Below are 14,977 nucleotides of genomic sequence, written 5' to 3'. Positions count from 1 at the left end.
AGCTGCGCCTGAGCCGGGGCAGGTCTGGAAATAGGGCGAGCGAGAGATAGGGCCAAGAGAAGCGTAAAAAATCCGCCAGTGCTTTAAATGTGAATGGAAGCAGGAGGAAGGTGCAGCCCGGGGATTTGCGCCTTTCTCTTCTTTGTGAGAATTTGTCGCTTTCGTTGCTCATGTGCTGGGAAAAAGTGAGGGAGAAATGCTGGATGTGTTTGAAATGGGCAAATGCCTTGTGGGGAGTTGGGCAGCGTTTGGTGTGATGGTCGCCAGCTGTTAGTATTAGAAAGCACCCCTGCTGTTATAGACCCAAAATGTAATGGTAAGAGTTTTCTTCAATATCCAGGCCAACTCGTGGGTGTGCGTTCAACATAGCAAATACAGGCCAGCCAGCAATATAACCGTAACTGTGGTCCATTTTCCTGGTCGGCTTGAGCTCTGTTTTCATGCATTTCAGGTTTGGAGCGATGATATTCTAAAAATGAATTATGGAGAGTGGAACAGGAACAGTCTGAGGCACCATGCCCTTAAAATTGACATTTTAGCCAAAATGGAGTTGCAGATATTGGTATAATAAGAAAACTGCCCTTTAGGTATGTGATATCTTGGAGAGTGGAAGTGAACTTTTCAGATCGGCGGAAAACTGAAACTGAAAAATGGTTTTCCCTTAACAACCCTGAAGAACTCTAGAAATTTTGTGATGTTTTTTCTTAGCACCACGTTCTAGGTGGAGGAAAATGGGACATGTCATGGGCCAGTGGTTTAAAAGAAACATTGCAGCCTTTTTTAACCTTTTATCTACCTACTGCATCTGATACAGTTGATTGCCACAATTTTGACACGTTTGCCTGCACTTAGAAGGTAAATAAACACCTAACAACACTTATACTTGAAGACGGTAGGCAGTTGCTTTGGCACTGGAGGATTCCTTTAAAGCAGGGGTGTCCAGTCTCATCTGCAAAGGGCCGGTGTGGTTTAATCAGTTAGTCTTAGTCTTCAAACATTTCATCAGATGACCTCGTGCTTTGTTGGAGTGAAAACCTACATCCACACCGACCCGTTGTGGATAAGATTGGACACCCCTGCCTTAAAGCATTGTTGTGCCAAATTGATAGAGTGTGGCTCGTTTCGACTTGCGGTGTAAAAGTGAATTCGAGTTTTAATCACACATTGACCAAATTGGGCTACTTAATGAACTGTATCGATTTCTGACTTTCCAAGTGTCAAAGCAAGTGGCTGAAACACTGTCTCTATTTGAGTATTAGCACTCCAGTGTGTGCGTCCGTGCGGTATGCAGTGTACTCCGTATGTGTGCGTCTAATTAGAAAAAGCTAGCATGTTTATCTCAGTCCTGTCATAATTATGAGCAGGTGTGTGGGGTTCATCATCAGCCTCAGCTGTGTGTTGTTGTTACTGCTCTTTTTCTCCGCCAAACAATAGCCTCCATCCGCTCTAAGCGCTCCACGCTATGAATATTCATCGCTTCCCCTTTTTTGTGCTTTTGATGGCAAGCGCATATGTTGATTCCTGTCACGATCCCCTTCAGTTCTCCATCCAGGGCTTCTGCGCTGGACAGTGAATGTGCCGTCAGCTGTCTCGGGTAAAAAGGAGGGAGGGAGTGAGGGAGAGGGAGCGAGAGAGAGCGATGGAGAGAAAGTAGAAGAGGGATGCCCTTTGATATCAAACAGATAAATCATTTGCATATGTTGAACGTCCATGAAATGCAAAGCCAGCAAACTTGTGTAGACAATAGCGTTCTCTTCCCTTCTGAGAGAGAGGGGGGGGTGCTCATCCCATTCTTTTCAATCCGTGATCAATGCAGCAGGCTGTGCAGAATCATTTCCACATTTAAATTTAAATTAGATAGTTAACCATATAGAATTACATGGTTAAACGTCTTGAATGGCCCTGCGTACATTCTAAATCTAAACGTAACGGATTAAATTTAGTCCCATTCCCGCCCTGCCACCATTTTGGGTGCTTGTCACTGTCAAAGTCCTGTTGTTTGCTGTGGGCGAATGTGTGTGCGTGCGCGCTCATTGGCACATGTGTGTGCGTTCTCCTTGACCCCGTCCTGTCTATCATGGTCGGGTCTTCCTGTGCGGAAATGCCCTCAACAACTCCCAGTCCTTCAGTTGTCATGGGCTGATGGATGGACGGTGGGTCTGAGTCTGTCTGCAGTACACAACAACTGGGAAGGTGGAGGAGTGGAGGTGACTCCAGGTGGGCCTGGACCTCTCAGTTCTACAGTTAGCACTGATTTCTAATTTATCTTAGAAAAATTTTGGTACAAGGCCTGACTTTTCCACTAATATCCACCAATGTCACCCTAGTGACGACAGAATTTGCTCTTTGTGTTCCACAGCATGGGCATCGTCTGTTCTTCTAGAACACAGAACAACTGTGAGATTAAAACAGATTTAGACCAGTTTCAGAAAGCCTATAAACCACAACAACCACTGTTTAGTAACTACATAAACTGCATAGAAACAAGTATCTGACAAGCCAGCTCATTATTCCATTTTGTTATGCTATTCATTTTTTTTTCTCCTGTTTCTTCTGGTTTCCAGCGTTTTGCAAATGCTGAATTAAAAGATAAAACACTGTGTCACTACTGTTTTAGTACATTCTGTTTGTTCCAAAAAACAGTTAACTTAATATTGTCATGTTGTTTTCTTTTTTTCCGTATCGCCCAGCCTGCGTTTTCAGCCCGACAGCTACCATTAACTATCCTAGTAACAATGTCCAGCTCTCTTAATGAGAAACTTCCAGTTCCAGCTCTCCAGCTCTACTTCATTATCATTTTGTCCTAGTAGCCCAAAATGAGGGGCTGGCATGCAGTTTGGCTCTATTAGATCGCAATAACAAGGCTATCGTGAAAGCAGCTAATTCCAGCAGCGTAGCCAGCCAATTCACTCCAGCAGAGCATCTGTATATCCGAGTCTGTGCTCCTGATTGACTTGCTCCTCATGCGCCTGAGCCTTATTGACTCATGGCTTGAATGACTCTCCCCTCATCCTCCCTTATTAACCCAGGTTTTTTTTAACTGTTGCTCTGCACACATGGTCCATGCCAGAGGCTAACGTTCATTTGACAAGGTGTCCATCACCATCGTGCTCCAGTGCCCAGCGCCGCCCTCCACAGAGTGCTGAGTTATAATCGCTTGGCTGTTTACTATAGGCTGGCTTCCATCCAGAAGGGTCAGAGGTCACCAGAGTTAGTGTCAGTGGGGGTGCGAACGGGACCATGCCAAGATTGGCGGCGGGAAAAACCAGAGCCATCCTTTTCTTTGGACTGAGCTTTGCTGGTCGTTGACCCGTTTTATGGATGCTGGGCGTACTAAACTTGACAGTCGCCATAGCTGCTGAGTGCCTTTGTCTTTGGATTTGATTAGGACGATGCCAAAATTTCTTCAGACAAACGCGCCAGATGGATTGTGGGACCTAGCGAATGTGCTTGTTTTCTTCCACTAATGAAGCGTTCGGGAAGGCGTCATAGCTTGATTTATGATGACGAATGACACGAATGAATCCAAGTGCCATTTGGTAAATCTGCTCTATATAAACACTGGACTGTTTCACGGCCGTATAAACGACTACATTTCAAGAGACTCTTTGTCAAATTTCCCCATGTTCTGTTTCAACATAAACACTTGAACTCATAAACATTGTAGGTGATCAAGTACACAATCCTCTCACAGAAAAATGCTAACACTGCGAAAAATGAAGGAAAGCCAGTAGGGGGCTTTTGTACTAGAAGTAGAAAATATTATCTAAGGTATGGAGCATTATTTTTCAATGTATCCATAGTTATATGTTCTAATTTTGCCGTTTAATTCTTTTAGTTTATTCTTGCATTCGTTCTGCAGGAACAAAGCTGTACATACAGTATGTATTTAAACATGAAGCATCTTCCTTTTATCACCAAGATACATAATTCAAACTTTGTGCTTTTTGTATTTATGAATTACTTTTCAAGGGAATCATTTTAAGGCCTTACATTTCTGAAGTAGTGTCAGCATTAATACTGTATTGCAAGCTATTATCTCAAGTGTAGACCAGTATATGAAAGTTTGATTTTGTTATTTTATGCTCATGTAGCCCTGCGGTATGATCCCCACTAACTTTTAATCACTGTTATCCACATTAGCGTTTTTTGAGGAAAATATTCTCCGTGCTGTGGGAAAACTATGCGACACATGGGCTCATATTTTCCTAACGGGGGGATATTCCTACTGAAGTGGCCTGGAGAAAGCTCCGTCTCACCTCCTCTGAGCCTGTTTGTCAGAGATCTGATAGGACGTCAGTTAACAGATGTCAATTAGGCCCGAGTGCGTGCACGAGAGCGGCAGCCGGATGAAAAGATGGATTGAGTAATGGGATTATTTAAGGGCCGGCAGCCTTGTTTCCACAATGCAGAGTAATAGTGGTAATTATGCCGGAGGGCTCACGCTGCTGACTGAACAATGGGCATTAATACTTGTAATTATTTGGAGAGGCCGAGGCATGGAGGCTTGAATTCTCCCCGCTTAGACTGGAGGGGTTTGTTTCTTTACCTTTAGCTGCTGGAGTGGATTGGACCACTCTAAAACCAGCTGCTAGGACTGAGCCACTTGGTTCGTCACTGGAAGCAATTAGTTTTGACTTTATGGCTTTGTTCGGGTGAAGACAGAGCGGACAACAGCAGCGTGTAACATCAGTGGATGTCAGTCTTACCGATGCTAACTTAGTCTGCACACATTCATACACAGGAACAGTGTTATAGTGTTTTTCCATAGTGTGGTATCAGATGCTATCAAATGAGTAATTCCTCTGCAGAAACAACTTGAATGCCTCCCCCATGGATATATGAAATGATATAAGCTCCCAACACCAATTTTACCACCTACTGTTGAAATAAGATTGTAATCGGAGCAATTCTGACCCCCCCTCCCTCCCCGTGTGGTTCATAATTCTGCTTCCCATTTAGCCAGCTGGACTTCCAGCTCTCAGTATTAGTATAACACTCCTGACATGAAAATATGTCTCCACAAAGTTGCTCCCCGGACAGTTTGGAGATTTCATCGCTTGCGATCGGATATGCGAGTGGAGTGAACTAGATGGGAGTCACAGCACATGTGCAGTGCTGTAGTGTGACTGGCCGTTAACAGGATTACGAAGGCGTGTTCCACCCTTTAACACGTGACACGGTGAAGTGAGCAAGGCGTATGTCGAGCGTGCCTGTAGAGCTTTCTAAATGAGAAACGAACACCCACACACCATCCCGGGTCAACTTTTAGCAAAGCATGCATGCATGCGTACTGTTTCAGAAGAAAAGGGCCAAACATAGAAGTGGGTAGATTGTAAATCAGTCACCGCGGTTGTGGCGTTGACACTTTTCCGCTTTGAATTTCCAGCCGGACATTAATCAGAGAGCTCGGCGGCACTTTGCCTCTCTCAGCACCTATTACACTCAAACGCACGCACTTGCACAAGCGCAAGCACACGCACACATGGTAGCCAGGCCCCAGGAGTGCAACGACCCTCACACACTATGACTCACACTGCCTTCGCTAGCATGCTAGCTTCAGCTCTTAGGAAAGCCTTTGTCAATATTAGCCCGCTCCTGTGTGTGTCCAAGTGCTAGGCAAAAAACAATATCATTAAAAAGTGAGTGCGTTCTCCATACGAGAGTTTCTCGCTTGTTTTGGCTCGTCAATTGTTGCCGGTTGTTTTGGCTCGGTGCTACTAGATGTGCTAAAACAGTTGAGTAGGAGAGTTAGCGGGTGTGAATTTCGCCCGTTCTTGTGCAGCCTCGTCCCTTTCGCATCCCAGTTGCTCTGCTGCGGAGGCAGGAGTTACTTGCAAAGCGAGGGTGTCCATTCAGTGACTAGCATACTACATCCCCCCCTTCTGCTTTGTGAGGCTGGCCTCTCTTTGAAGGCCCTTGGATGAGGATGATGGCGGGGGGGGGGCTGGGATGGGGGGGGCGAAGCTGACAGTGAGAACATTAGCATGTCAAAAGCCCCCTGAATCAATAGGGCCCTTCTCTCTCTCACTCTCTGCCTGGCGCTAACACACACAGACCTCTCCATTCAATGGCACTTAGTGCGGCCCTCTCCGACCTACTGTAGCAGAGGTGCCCTGCTAATAGGTGCGCTGCTTGGTGGAGAGAGAGGGACTGGTGGGGGTTAGAGAGAGACAACACCTATTTATATTGTAGCTCATGAAGTGGATATTGTAGATTGTAAAGTGCCTATTGCTTGGAATGAGCAGTTCTAAGATGGAATTAAATTCAGTATAACTGTACTCAGGACTACACAAGAGTGGAGTGACTAACAATTAAGGATGTAAGTTTTTTTGCCTCCCAGTCCTTTAATATTGAGTATCTACAGATGTCCATTAACTTAGTAAAAACCAATCCAGTTGATATGCAAGGCTGGCAGTTACTTTAAAATGCTGCAGTAAAATCACTTCATTTTTACTATGTGGATAGTTTGACTCTCTGAAATGATATGTTTTGGTTTTTGAACTTTTTTTTTTATATCACTGTTCTGTGGCACCCTGCATGCACAACTTTTGTTTAGAAATTGCGCTAATATCCTTGAAGTACTTATTTTTTCCAGCCTCATAAAGCCATCACACATTGCAGATTCAAGTGGTTGCTTGCATTTTCCACTTTAAAATAGTTTCACATTGCAGACTTTTACACAATAGGGTAAAATAGCCTTAAGAATGAACTGGAATCAGAGGCAACACCAGATAATTAAAACATACCTTGATCAATTCAGATACTGATCAGGACATCCCTACTTTGCACAATTAGATTTTGAATCCCTGAACAGAAGGCCACCACAGTCTTGGAAACGCTGGGAAATCAAATAGGGAATCTTGATCCTGTCAAGCAGCTTCGAGATTTCCTTTCGTTTCCTTGAGGCAAGCTGTCAGACAAGCCCTGCTGCTGCTGGCAGGGAGAAAACACTCAAGTGTCCGCGCTCTGGCCAATGCATAATGCAATGCAGCCTTGCTCAGATGTCTGACGTGCCAGTTAAAGATCTCACGGTGTCCCCAACCGCACATTTTAATATGACTGATCAGACTGATGTTTGGCTGCTGCCAGTCCAGCCAATGGAGAGCCGCTCTGTGGTTTTTAAAGCATGCGTCAATTGGGTGACATGTTGAAATAAAGTGCTCGGGAGATTGCCAAATCTGTGATTGCAGGCACTTTGTTTTGCGAAAACTTAGCCTTGCTTTGGGGAATCATACTTGGGCATCCAACGCAACGAGGCAATTACCAACACAAATGAACAGGGGAGAGGGAAGGAATACACTGAGGGAGAGTGAGAGAGGGATTAAGAGAGCGAGAGAACAGAGGATAAGTAGAAAGTCAGTGAGAAATTGGGATGCGGGAAGGGAACAAGGCTTTGGTGATGATGCTGTAGACACACACGCACACCCAAAGGCAGCGCCCTTGCTTGTTTGCTGTGAATGAATTGTGAGGAATGCGAGATGATTCTTTGGCGGCACAGCTGCCTGGACCCTTCAGAGGATAGAGAGAGAAAGACAATGAACTGTATTACTGAAACTACTTACAGAGAGAGAGAGAAAGAGGGGGGAGAGGGAGAGGAAGAAATAGAGATGGGAAGAGATCGGAGAGAAAGAGCAAGAGCAAGAGTTTGGAGGCCTGCACAGGCATGAAATTGAAGCCCAAACCTGACCTGTACCTATGACTTTATGACCTGACCTGACCAGGCCTGACTTTTACTGCTAAATCAGAAACCCAAACCAGCTTGCGGTGCTGTGGAACGGCTGCATCCATGGTCAATGTATTGCAGAAGATCGGACGCACCAGTCCTTTCAGCTTTCATAACTCAAAATATTACTGCAAGCTCTGCACTGTACGTGACCGGTGTGCAGAATTTACGAAGGCTTATTCCTTCAAATAAAAATAAATGTACTTTTATGAGAAATGACTATTGTACATGAAGAATTGGCCCAAGCCTGGCCTGAAACACTATTTTGTCAGGTGATCTTTGGCTCGGGACCTCTAAAAAGAGTGAGACAGGAAGGATTTATATTTAGAGTTGTATTTTCAGTTGAAATTAACATGACATTTTTTTTAACTCACCCAAAGCAGTGTAGAAATGCAATACAATAGAAAAGACATCAACATCTTCATAGTACCATTATAATTCAAACCCTTCTGTATCGTTCATTTCTCTGTCGGGGTAGGGGGGGTGCACTCTTTCCTCCTGTCACCTGCTGCAGTCCACCCCCTCCTGGGTAGAGACATTCCTGGGATGGTCTCCAGCTTTGAATCAGTGTGTGTGTGTATGTGTGGAGGTGGGCCTCCTGTCCATCAGCTCCGGACCCCAGGCTGGGGAGGCATTTCTGATTCAGAAAGGCTTAGCCCTGGGGTGGCTGAATATATACCATACTGTCCTCCTCCTTGCCTTTGGGACTTTCATAACACGCTGTCAAACAACTCATAAACACACACACATATGCACAAACCCCACACGCAAGCACCAGATGGCCACGTAATGATCTACTTTTGCTTTCGTGTTGCGTACGAAGGTTACTCCTTTTGTCCTCTTTGGGTGTCTTCTTACAGCTATACATCCGGGCTTTCCCCACTAATCTCGCATAAGACCTTGGAAACTTTTTGCAGCAGACACAGAGATGGAGAGAAAGAAAGGGAGGGAATGAGGGAGGGAGAGAGGGGGCGAGGGAGGAGAGGAGATGAATGAAACTAAGTGAATACCTGTGGATTAGAGCTTCAGTACTTTGACGGGGGGCGGCCCAGCAGTGACGAATGAGTCTCACCAGGGTTAGAGCCAGATCAATCAGCGTCGCTCCACACACACACACACACACACACTCACACATTCACACTTGTACACCCACACAGCAGCAGTGTTAGCATGCAGCACGTTGGGGTGACGGAGCCTCAGCCGATTCTCATCAGTCACTGCAGACGTAATTAATAAGCAAAGTGGGAGCGAGGGAGAGGGAGAGGAGGGCGAGCGAATCAATGAGCCAATCAGTTCACACTGGAGGGCAAGAATGATAATGATCTATCTCTCTTTCTCTCCTCCTTTTTCCCTCACGCTTTGCTTTGCTCACTCCTTCTCTGCTTGTTCGGGCGTGTGATCAACCACGGGCGCAATTATGGGCTGGTGAAGTCAGCAGTGACTCAAGCAATAAGGAGAGCATACAAAATATATGCAATCAACGTGATTCCATTTTTGGAATGTTTGCTATCTTGGGTAAAGTGCCTAAAGATGTGAAGATGAGTCATTTGCTCTCTCTTTATATAATTTATGAGAAACTCCTACCTTGTAGCTTCACCTCTCTGGTGCACAGTAGCGCATCTGATGATTAGCCATCCCGTAGCCCACATGTCAGTCCTGGTGGGCCACAGCACTGCAGACCCTTTGCATTCTACCTTATTAAACATGTCTGATTCAACTATCAGCTTCATTTACCTTGGCCTTAGTAATTAGTAATTTTAATTCAGAGAGAAATCGTTCATCTCTGCAAGAGCTGTAGCCCAGCAAGAACTGAATTTGACACCCCTATCCCAGCCTTTCATCATTGGTCAGTTTCTGACCACAGAGCTGCTCTTGGCTACCCAGAGGATAATGCTTTTGCTTGTACGTTGGCCTTTTTATGTACGTTTGAACCATATTTCTGTGCTGTATTACCGCAAAGACACATAAACATGTATAGAAACATTGAATTTGACGCATGGGTAAGGTTGAGGACCCCATAGGGTTAAGCAAAAGTCTCCATTGTTGTTTAATCTGATCTCATTGTTGTGTAAAGATAAACTACAGCCCTATTATGAAGATCTTATTTTGGATTTTTCTTTCCTATGGGTGGCCATTTTTGAGTGGTGGTCCAGTCTCGATCAAGCAGTGACACTGACAGGTATAAAAGGCCTAGCAACACTGGTACCAGCACCACAGGCACTACCATGTTAGTCACTATTGAGTTGAGAATGGTCCACCTTCCAAACAATATCTGGTCAGCAGGTGGTCCTGTGGTCAAAACCTGACAAATGATGAATGGATTATAGGACGGCTTACAGCAGATGTGCTACAGTCTGTAAATGCTACAGTCTGTAAATGTACACCTATAATGTAGGTTTCCAGGCTTTTGGCCAGTGAGACGGAATACAACGTAGGTGTTTCTAATAAAGTGGACAATCCATGCACTGAAATCTGGACAGAAGTGGCACTATTTCAAGGGTTACAAGACAGCTATGAAGTGAAAAGTCCTTGAAATCCAGATCTAAACCCTTTGTGTTTGATCACATTACAGTAACGTGAGGGGCAGAGTGTGTGTGTGTGTGTGTGGTAGGGGGCTTTATTTGCCCTGTAGTGGCTACAAGAGATAAGCCCCTGTCATAAACCTGCCACAGATGTGTTAGCCATTAACAGAGATAAGACCACAAGGTCTGAAAAGACACTTTCTCTGCCAGGAGCAAACTCGTGGGTGTATATGGGTCTCTGTACATGGAGGGGCTTCAGTGCATTGCTTGCCGTTGTGTATTACAGATAGGATAATACATATTATTTTGTCATGAGAATGGAAGTAATGTTGCAGCACGGCCCAAATCCTTCTGTGTGTCTTAGCAGTCGGCTTCTGGGAGAGGAGCCAAGCTGTCTGGCATGCTCATAATTTACTCCTAATATTTCAATCCATTTCTCAGCCATATTTCGAGTGTTGTAAAATTGAGAGTTTATTAGATGCATTTTGATTATGGGTTGGCTGATTGGAAAAGAGTGGAGGGGGGCGGCTGGGCCTGTGGAAAACTGAGTATGTGGCATCACCTCACTTGTGTGTCTGTGTGTGTGTGTGTGTGTGTAAGTGAGAAACGTAACTTGGAAATGATAAAGCAGTGCAGCGTTTCCAAAGGAAACACAAACTCAGAAGACCACCCAACACTGACTTCACTTTGCTCTCTGATCTTTCTTTCTTTCTCTTTGTTTTTCTTCTCACCCAGTCTTCTCTACTTGGACATTTTTTGGATGCCTGAATGAATAAAGTCTTTGATGGCTTTTATTAAACAGATGATTGGCTGAGCCACATTTCAGGCATGTTTGAAGACAATATAAACAGCAGACGCATCAGTTGAATTCTGTATTAATGCGCCAAAATTTGTTGTGAAGATAGATGAAGAGTGATTATGTTGCTTTGCAGCCGTGGCCCACTGTTAACAGACTACATTGCTTGGCGGAATAATAGATAACTCCTCTTAATCATAGTAGCTGTAAAACTTAATTGAATCCTTCCGGCATGGACAACCTCATTGATTTCTTTTCTCCCGCTGACCCTTCAAACATTGCACATTTATTAGCCATAATTCCTAACTAAGGACATTAGCCTCTTGTGGTTTATTGCTTTAATTTACCACAATATTGTTCTCTATCTGTCCTATTGGGCATCATCTGATTACCCACCACTCCAATCCAAATTCTTCTCTTCTCTTTAAAAGCATCTCCTGGTGAACCTCAACTAACGCGCAAACCTCCCAACACAGTGGTGTCCAATCTCTTTAACTGAAAACTCAATATCCTGAACATCCTTTGTACCCCAGTTCTGCTCTCGCCTTTTCTTCAGGCGCTGGACAACAGGTGAACAGGCAGACCTTTTAAACCCCGTAAAATACTCTGAAAGCTCCCATGCTGCACTGCTCTGCTACGAGTAGAAGAGAAGCGCTGACCCTTGAGTAAGCAGCCAGCGGCTGGTAATTACAGCTCCATTAGAGGACAAGCAGAGAGCTCATCACTTCAGGCCTGGGCAGTGAGGCCGAGACTGTCCGGCTATTGTCCAGCTCAGCGGTCAGAGGCTCAGGGAAGCCAGGGGTCTCTGTGATAGGGATTTTAGGAGGCGGTAGGGGGGAGAAATTGTGGGATAAAAGCACAGTTAGGAAGGGAGGAAGAGGAGACAGCTGCCCAGGAGATAAGGCCAGAGTACAGACCTTGAAGCAGGTGGAGGGCATTAGCACTTGAGACTATTGGAGATAAGTTCTGAATTCAGTTTAAGTTTAATGCAGTGGAGCTAAAGCTGAGACTGTATAACATACTGATATCTATAAAAATGGGCAAAAGAACAGTCAAAATTGAGGCTTCAAGATAACACCTACTACCGCTTTTAGCTGTGCAACAAATTCTCCAGTATTATATAAGATGTCAATATAATAATATACAGTGTGAGAGACATACAGTGTCAGAAGCCACATAAGCAAGTCTATTTGAGATTACCTAATAATTCAGTTCATTTTAAGACAAGTATGTGATGATTTAGCAGTTTGTGCGATGCTAATTGACAGTTATAAGCTTCTATTACTTTATCTATTACTATTAGCTCCAGAGCAAAACTGAAAAAGCAGACACCAAACAGTCTTGGTTGAACCCAGCTACATTTGAGGTAAAAGGTATTTGAGTAAATTAGGTTTTTCACCAAAGTATCGCTTTAATCCACCTACCTTAAGCTTCCTAGGGAGCTCCTCCAATTAATACTCTCTCCTTCAGCTTCTGTTAAAAAGATCCCAAGCTTGTCAGATGGACTCTCCGTCTCCCTCCTTTTCCCCTCCAGCGCACGGCCACAAAGCACGCCGTTCTCCTGAGGTCGTGACCCTGGGCTGCATCCGCTCTTCCTATCTCTCCTTCTCTCCCTCCCCTGCTGTTTCAATAGCAAGCCCGTTTGAGAGGATGACAAAAAAAGGTGCTAATCTCCTTTCATAGTTAGCTGCCTGGCCCTGATCGCGCTCGCTATAGCGGCTGATTGCCAGAGATTGGCCCCTGGGCAGACTATGATAGAGGGATGGAGATGGAGAGATACATGGGGGAAAAGGTGGGGGGGCCCCCGCGGGCGCGTGTTAATCCGGCTCCCCAGGGCGTCACGTCACTTTACACGATTAAGAGGAGGCAGAGAGAGAAAAGAGAGAGATTAATAGACACTTGTTTGAGGCGGTTTGCTTCTAGAGGCTTCTGTCTTGGTGTAATCGTAAAAAAGGAAACATGGCTTCAACAGGTTGTCAGTGAGCACAGGCTTGTCCCGTCTGGCAGTTCAGTTAAATTTGTGGCCTTTGAAACCTTATTTATTTAATTTCTCTCACTGACCCTTTGAACGTTGCGCATTTGTCGGCCATAATTCTTCGCTAAGTGCATTTGTGATTTTGTAACTCTCCATACCGAACACTTACACTGATAGGGCCACTTGGGGAAGGACAGCTGTTAAAATGGAACCACAAGAAAACAACATATGAATCAATAAACTCTTAGATAAATGTCATAAATAGCCCTTCTATGTGCATGCACAAACGCTATCAGCCTTGCGCGGTATCGATGGCGCTGTAAAAGCCGTCAATAAAATACCTCAAAGCGCTCCTTTGTCCGTGTCCCCGAAAGAAGAATAGGTTTGTTTGTGTCTGTGTCTTTATTTTATAAAAAATAGCAAGGCAGGCTGAGAAAGAACTGAAAAGGAAAAGTAGAGGGGACAATGCTGACGCAGATAGATGGCGAGAAGAGGACCAGGAAAGTAAATAAGAAGAATAAGATGAGAAGGCTGTGGTGTCAGTGACAGAGTGTATGTGTGTGTGAATGTGTGGCTCGGGTGTTGGGATTAAAGACAGGGTGCATTCCTCTGCTATCGCTTCCTCTGTTAATTAGAGTGTCATAAACCCACAGCACTCACTCTCTCATTGAAACATTCCTTAGCACTACTGTAGAGCTCCATTCCACAGGCCCGGCCTGGCAACCACGTAAACACACGCACATGCATAACAAAAGAGAAATGCCCATCTTAGGTCTACATAATATGGACGAAATACAGTATTGGGATTATCTTGCTACATATTGTGATTGCCGCATGCCTTGTTATTACACATTAGTTACATATTATATATAAGTTGAAGAGTTGTTTGCACTATTTTGACCAAAATTAATATTGTTAGAAAACGTGAATTCTGTTGTTCATCAAGAACTATAGAAACTCATCTGAAACATCAAACCACCTTTTACTATGTGGAGTTAACATCCTATTAATTTCCGTCTCCACCTTCTATTTCCTGTGAAGTTTTCACTCTCCATCTCTTCCCTGTTCCTCATTCGTAACTCCGTTCATCAAATGGTGCCCCAGCCTTCTAGTAAAACAGAAGCTGCCCAGAGCTTCAGCTCAAATTTTCTGAGTTCTCTCCCCTTTTACAGACCCACAATCTCTTCACAAACTACAGCCAGATGTTGCAAAGTCCAATGTTGCGAAAACAGTTATACAATATATTGTGCAAGTTAAAATGGAAATTAGAGCTGGTTTAATATCGATTGGTTTAATTTCTTTCTTTCTTTTGTTTCAGCCTGTAAGATTGGCTACTACAGGGCCTTGGCTACGGACAGCACCTGTTCAAAGTGCCCTCTTCACAGCTACTCTGTCCGAGAGGGCTCCACATCCTGCACATGCGACAAGGGCTACTTCCGCTCTGAGACGGACCCAGCCTCCATGCCCTGCACTCGTAAGTGTGCTGTTCATTCCTCCTACACTTCAGCAAACCATACAAACCATTTCAAAGTTATTATGGTAGTCAGAACTAGGTCAGAACTAACGCCACAGTGCCCAGGACACACCTAGTTCATGTTGAACTTTTACTGCCATACTGCTTTGGGACATTGCCTATAAAAAGCACATTAGATTGGAAAACTTGTGGTTTTCATTGTCCAGTTCTCTCCATATGCAGGTCAGCGAGGTTAGATATTTTGCTCAGTGGTCAGGGGGTTCATTCATGAGACAAGACTTACATGTAACCAACCAAGCTGTAGAGACTGTTACAGCCTTCTGTTCAGTTCACACACTAGTTTAACTCTTGTCGCAATGGCTCTGACAAACAGCGATTAGCACATGCTAATCAGGTTCCAATCCCATGATTATCTGATCCTTGTAAAAATGCATGTGTGCAGGAAAATAGGTGTTAACTCTTAGTTGACTGTGAGAATGTGTAA

General features: G+C 44.5%; 1 protein-coding gene across 2 annotated transcripts in view; it reads left to right on the top strand.

The window, feature by feature from the left end:
- Positions 1 to 14,977, top strand: part of epha4a (eph receptor A4a) — a 41,277-nt gene that overhangs the window by 6,918 nt on the left and 19,382 nt on the right. For both annotated transcript variants that reach the window (XM_036596322.1, XM_036596323.1), the window contains exon 4: positions 14,338 to 14,493. In XM_036596322.1, coding sequence (XP_036452215.1) covers positions 14,338 to 14,493 — 156 coding nt within the window. The remainder of the gene's footprint in view (positions 1 to 14,337; positions 14,494 to 14,977) is intronic.

This window comes from Colossoma macropomum, unplaced genomic scaffold, assembly GCF_904425465.1.
Source record: "Colossoma macropomum unplaced genomic scaffold, Colossoma_macropomum, whole genome shotgun sequence".
NCBI classification, from domain to species: Eukaryota; Metazoa; Chordata; class Actinopteri; order Characiformes; family Serrasalmidae; genus Colossoma; species Colossoma macropomum.
The sequence above is the reverse complement of the archived record's forward strand: the minus strand, read 5'-3'. Positions and strand labels throughout refer to the sequence as shown.